General features: G+C 33.2%; 2 protein-coding genes across 2 annotated transcripts in view; both read right to left on the reverse strand.

The window, feature by feature from the left end:
• Smp_149730 (SmCL2-like peptidase (C01 family)) overlaps positions 1–4,089 on the reverse strand; it is a gene marked incomplete at both ends in the record, with an annotated part of 12,324 nt that extends 8,235 nt beyond the window's left edge. Inside the window, 2 exons of the mRNA XM_018790640.1 lie at positions 3,274–3,728; positions 4,059–4,089. Of these exons, the coding sequence (XP_018646152.1) occupies positions 3,274–3,728; positions 4,059–4,089 (486 nt within the window). The remainder of the gene's footprint in view (positions 1–3,273; positions 3,729–4,058) is intronic.
• On the reverse strand, positions 1,500–1,774 carry Smp_119210 (subfamily C1A unassigned peptidase (C01 family); the record flags this gene model as incomplete). Its single annotated transcript, XM_018790641.1, has 2 exons — positions 1,500–1,546; position 1,774. Coding segments are annotated over 2 exons (48 nt in total), but the record flags the coding sequence as incomplete, so codon positions are not given.
• Positions 4,090–6,670: the final 2,581 nt, after the last annotated feature.

Consider the following 6,670-nt stretch of genomic DNA (forward strand, 5'->3'; position numbering starts at 1 on the left):
CCTATTGTGGGACTCCTCAGCAGTGCGCATACACGATGCCGCCTTGCGAGATTGGAACCCAGGACCTACCAGTCTCGCGCCAGAGCACTGAAGACAATTGATGAATGGTTGCTCAACTTCGTGGATTGGTTGGAGTTAGACATAAACACTATCGGATGCCGGCTTAGTGGTCTATCAGTTAAGTGCTCTGGCGCGAGACTGGTAGGTCCTGGGTTCGAATATCTCAAGGTGGGATCGTGGATGCGCACTGCTGAGGAGTCCCACAATAGGACGAAACGATCGTCCAGTGCTTCCAGATTTTCCATGATGGTCTAGCTTCAACTGACTCACGCTTCCAACTATGAAAATATTAAATCTCCACAGAAAACCTCTTCTGATAAAAAGGAAACTTGTTGAAATACTTTGTGCTGAAAATTCTATATAGATATCAGAGAACATTGATGATCATCTCGAGGGAAACCATGTATATTGATTGTTGTATTAGTCTTCAATACGTACATATATGTAGAAACTATAGAATAACTGATAAGTTTTCGAAATGTTCAGATACTATTCGTTATTAAAATGTAAATTTAATTCAGATAATCTATTACTATAGTACATATAAACATTCAAATTACAATCTAATTATGAACTCAGGGAAATACTTATTGTAAATGACATTAACTCAATAGAACGGTAATCTTCGATAAATAATAACAATAAATATAGGTAGTCAATGCAATAGATGGACTTGAAAATAAAAGTCCAAATACTAATGTGTCAGCTTTCTAGTTCAGTAAAATTTCTATTAACTTCGCCTGTAGCCCCTCCGGCGGCTACTGCCGGTCCCAAAACAACACAAAGGAGGAGGGTTGGGCATGGGGTTAGCGACCGCTTCCCGTAGAAAACTAGCTCGCTAAAAAAACGCTAACCAGATAATAAATCCTATTGGAGTTGGATCAAATTACATTTTTTTGTGAAGTAAACAAGAAATAAGTAGTATATTTGAATTTATAATCTCTAAAAATATAAAACAAATTTGAAGTTCAACTATTTATATTGTCTTTCATAGAATAATATTATACGATATAAAGTCTCTGTGGTGATGATACAAAAATTCAGTCGAAGATAAGCAGTATTTAATTTTTTCAAACTGGCCAAACGAGCTATATTCCCTATAATCTAAAACTCTATTCTTTAATGAAATTGACAATCAATTCGTTGTAATGTTTCACAACATTTGATATGTAATCATTGAATAGTTAACATAGTTTTGAGATAGTGGAGAAGATTTGTAGCTCAAGTGGATGATTTTGATGGAGTTTAGCGTTGAAGTTACATTTTTACACTACTAAAGGTCATTTACAGTAGCACCATTCAGAATTTAATTTTCTTTTCAAAACTATAACTAGTGATATTGACTAACTTTGTCTACTGTTTAGCCAGATGATAAATAAACCATTTGTTGGTGATATAAATGACTTTTTTTTCTTTTCAAACTGTTATGTGAACTTACTTTATTTGATATGTATTAAAACATGAGGGAACTGAAAGAAAAAGCAAAACTCACTTTTGTCAAATAAGGATAACTTTCCTCTGATTGTATTCCATCTTTTTCAACATATCGAAATGCATTATTCATATCACCGCCTAAACAGCCGTGATTACCAAAAGAATGACTACAATCAATCAATTGTTGTGATGATAATTCAACAAAAGGACCATTCCTATTTTTTAACTGTCCTTCTAATGCTCCAGCAGCTGAAAATGCCCAACAAGCACCACATTCACCCTAAATATAATAACAAAAAGTCCCATTCATCATAAACATGTTGATATGTGTATAATTATGAAGAGAAAATAAGCATTAATAATGTACTACCTATATGTATATAAATCTGAAACCTAGCTAACACTATTAGATATTTCCACTATATTTTATCTCTTTATGTAGTAATCTCTTCAAACAGGATTTTCACGAGAGTTCAAGTATAATAATAATAATCAGTAAGTGATGTGGCAAGAGAGATGAAAGGTCCAGGGTTCCAATCTCGCAAGGACACATGGTGTATGCGCACTGCTGAGGAGTCCCACAATAGGACGAAACGGTCGTCAAGTGCTTCCAGGTTTTCTATTGTGGTCTAGCTTCAGTCGACTCATGATTTCAACTATATGAAATTACTAAAATCTCCACAAAACCCCTTCTGATCTATATCTCAATGAGTAGGATAATTATATTTCTGACATTTCATAACTCAATGTAAGCCACTTCTTTAGAGTAAATAAATAATCGAATTAAATTAACGCAAGTTTAAATAGTACAAACGAAACAATGAAGAATATTTTCGATGCAATCAAAATCATAATAGGTCTGAATATGTCAATGTCAAGTTATTCTTGGTCAAGGTGAATTAGTCTTACCTATCACCGTATTAATTTGTGTATAAAAATGCAGGTATGAAAAGCGCATGCGTTTGTAATAAGAAATAGTGGGGTTAATTTAATTTCGGTAATGCATCTACTCTGAAGAAGTGGCTTACATTAGGTTACGAAACGTCAGAAATACAATGTTTTCTACTCATTGGGATATAATAAGAATATATATATTAATAATAAAATAGGTGTTTTAATACAATCAACTGAAATGTAAAAAGTATGTTTAACAGTTCTCCAAATGATGTCAGTTTGAAGAAAAAATTATTTCCACATTTTGAGAATCATTACAACTGCCTTTCATTAACTCTTTTTCCCAATGTAAAATTTGATCCCAATTTTAAAATTACTCCCATTTTTTAAAATTCTTTGTTAACTAAATTCTGTTTGGTGAACATTCTTGTTACGTAATAGGATGAAACATCAATGTAATTATTTATTATCAATATGGGGATTTGTAGAGATTGTAGTATTTTAACAGTTGAATTCGCTAGTCTATTCAAGGTAGATCAAAAGGGAAAACTTGGAAACAATGGACGGGCGTTTCGCCCTAGTATGAGACTCCTCCGCAGTGTGCATCCACGATTCCGTACCCAAGACCCTAGGTCTTGAGCACCGACCCTTAACCCCTGGATCACTGAGCCGGCATCCAATGGTGTTAACATCTAGTTTCTGTCGATACATGATTTTGCACAACCCTTTATCCATTATCTGTGTTGGATAACTGTCTCACACTCGACACGGATCGGACTCAACTGGTCATGGCTTTTATAGTATCATTAGTAATTTAAGGATTATAAATTTAACAGTCAACAAAAATTTGACATAAATTCAACATCCAAGTAAAAGAAACCATACCTGTACTTTAACTTTACTTACAACACCTACTTTTCTCCAATCCCATGAATCTGGTATTTCCTTTAATCTTGTTTCATTTAATGATTGTTTCAATAGTATTTGACTTTGTTTTTTATGTCTATTTAAAAAATATTGACTTAAATTAGTTAAATATATTGTACTTATATGACTCCAATTTAAATCAGAGAATTGATTTAATCCTATTGTATATAATTCTAAACCTTTATCATGCATTAGATTATGTTGTTTAATAGAATGTAAATTATATAACCAATTTTTACGATGTTCATTATACTCCTTATAAGTAGAATAATTCTTCTGATGTAAATGTTTCCATTGTAACCATAATAAGTCATCATTATCAATAATAGTAGTGTGATTTACTTGTTGATCGGTTACATCATAGCTATTATTATTACTATTATGAGTGTGTGTATGGTTTGGATAAACATGTACTATTAAATGTAAGTAAAACAACAATGTAATCATGTTCGCAAATGAAATACGTTTGCTTGTTCATGTAAAAAACTAAACAAAAATTGTAACATCACTAAAATCACCGATATGTAAGAATCCTAAATCAAGATGTAAGCTATTCCTCATGGAAGATGAAATGAATGTATGGCTGTGAAGAGTTAAGCATTAATCAAATATAGTACAATACTTTCATATAAACGTAGCTAGTTAAATTCGAATCAACAATTCAATTTATACTATATCTGTTATTTACAAAAATTTCCCGATGTTATTCGAAGGTCAAACCGACTGAAACTATGGTTACCTACCATTATTATTATTATATATATGTGTCTGCATGGGATGGGAGTAGAAATTCTTTGCTTCTTTCTGAATAGATATTCTTTTTTGAAATTCAAAAAAAGTTAATAAAATATTCCATTAATAATTGGACATAAAATATTTGTTTACGTTTATATAAATAATAAGTTGCCTGTGATACTTATGAGTGACGTACTAATTGGACAATGTTATTTATTGAATGACCTAGATAGATGAAAATCACAGTAGCTTATGTTACCGATTAGTGGATAATCTGTTGAAAGACATATCGAACACAGATGAATTAGTTTTCGTTTTAGGATACAAATTCTTGAATTAACGAGCTTAACCGAACCGTTAATCTATTAGCTCATTTCTATCTCACAGAACTCAGTATGAAAATATACAACAGGTGATGAACATTTCAAAAAAATTATCTTCATCAACACAAACTATGCTCCGAACAAATATCATCTACGGTGAGTAACTGCTACACACCTAACATGGTTGGACTTTACTGGTCACGACTTCTCAGTAGAACTCTGAGAATTACTTTCGAGAGGTGATTCTCAGAGTTCTAGTGAGAAGCCATCGCTACTGTAGTTCAGCCATATCAAATATAATCTATTCTCACTTCTCTATACAAGCGATCTACTCTATACTTTATAAAATAAGTCGTTGTTTGAATACGTAACATGTAGTCAATAGGTACAAAAAAGCTACACGACTTATATCGAATTGTAAGTAGTATATAGAAGTTACGTAACACGTCATCAGTTCATTAAAACACATAAAATTTACATCCCGGTTTAACTTCATTGATTTATTTAAACCCATGTTATTTGACTTTAAATAAATACTATCTGAATGTAGTAAATAGAGAAACCTTCATTCATTTTAGGACATAGATAGAACAAAAATTGTAATAAATATGTTTAGATGTTTAAAAGAATTCGAGACTAAAAGGTGCAGTAGTTTTAAACACTGTGTTAGCTGGAAACTAAGTTGACAGCAGGCATATTATTAACGTTTACCAATCCTTCAAAATTATCAACAAAGCAACCCGGCTTCAACTCTGCCTATAGCTCTTCTAGAGTTACTGCCGGTTCCAAGTCCACACAAAGGAGGAGGGTTGGGCATGAGGTTAGCGATCCCATCCCTTCGAAAACTAACACGCTAACCAGAAAAAATATAATTCAGACCATTTAAACTCTGCCCTCCGAGTTCAAGGAAGAATTATGATGCCTCAGGATGAAAGCCGAGATCCTTCGGAATTCATAAGTCCGATGCCCCTTCTAACAACCAGAGCAACAATTTTCATAGGTACATGGAATGTCCGAACAATGTGGGAGACCGGGAAGAGCAGTTAAATAGCATTGGAAATGAGGAGATATAAATTGACAGTAGTTGAGGAAATTAGGAAAAGACGTTGGATGTGGATAGGACATACATTAAGGGAATCACCAATATGCATCACGAGGCAATCCCCAACTTCAAATCCGGAAGGAAAGCGGAAAAGAGGAAGGCAAAAGAACACATTAGGCCGGGAAGCAGATATGAAAAGGATGAATGTTAACTGGAAAGGATTGCCCAGGACAGGATTAGATGGAAACTACTGGTGGGCGGCATATGCTCCTCCACGAGAGGTAACAGGCGTAAGTAACCCGGCTTCCCTTCATTTCGTTATGGAAGAAGCAATTCAGAAACTCATATAAAATTTATTTGTCCAGAAAAAAACAATTGTTAATTTATCATTGCCTAGGTAAATCCATATTTTCGATCATAGCTACATGTAACTATGAAATTGTTATTTAATCATTCCTAAACCTATTCTTATTTGATAGATATTAAAACTAACTTTATATTTATCAGTGTTTTCACTCATCTAGACCTTAAAGCCTATGTAAACTCTTCAACTTCACCATGGTTATTACATAACCCTTCTTGTCAACTTCCAGGTTCCATTGATTATTGCCTAAACCCCTCTATATTAGGACGAAACGTGAGTTCTGGATTTCACTGCTAGCCACTGTCCATCCAAGCCTATAATGATTGTGACTTAAGGCTTTGTCGAGGCAATCTGCTTTCATTCGAAAGATGTTTTAGGTGACATTGTATATAATTTATTATTTTAGTGTTGTTAAATACTGGGTAAAAACAGTATCGTACAATTGACGCGGAGTAAAGTTAAGGCTTACAGTTGACTATGCATTTGTGAATCGATTATAGTACTTGAGGAATTCATTGAATGCCTTAGACCTAAAAAAATTACAAAATCCACACTTTCTAAACATATTTACACCACGTTTTAATGGTAATACTGATCTAAAATTAGTGAATTAAAACTATCAATTAATATCATCCTTTTTATTTTAAGTCTGGTACGATAAACGCAGATAAACTTATCACTTTCTGACTGAAGTAGTTTACTTTGAATGCCAAACAGTTTACTTAAAGATGAACAATTTAAGGATACAAACAAAAGGTGAACTTTCACTTCTGGTTCATCAATAACACAAAATCAGCATACGTATGTAACTCCAACATGACTGTTCAACAAAGATTCGATTATGCAATTGTAAAGCAGCATAATGAGAGATAAAATCACTCAGATACATAG

This window comes from Schistosoma mansoni, assembly GCF_000237925.1.
Source record: "Schistosoma mansoni, WGS project CABG00000000 data, supercontig 0049, strain Puerto Rico, whole genome shotgun sequence".
NCBI classification, from domain to species: Eukaryota; Metazoa; Platyhelminthes; class Trematoda; order Strigeidida; family Schistosomatidae; genus Schistosoma; species Schistosoma mansoni.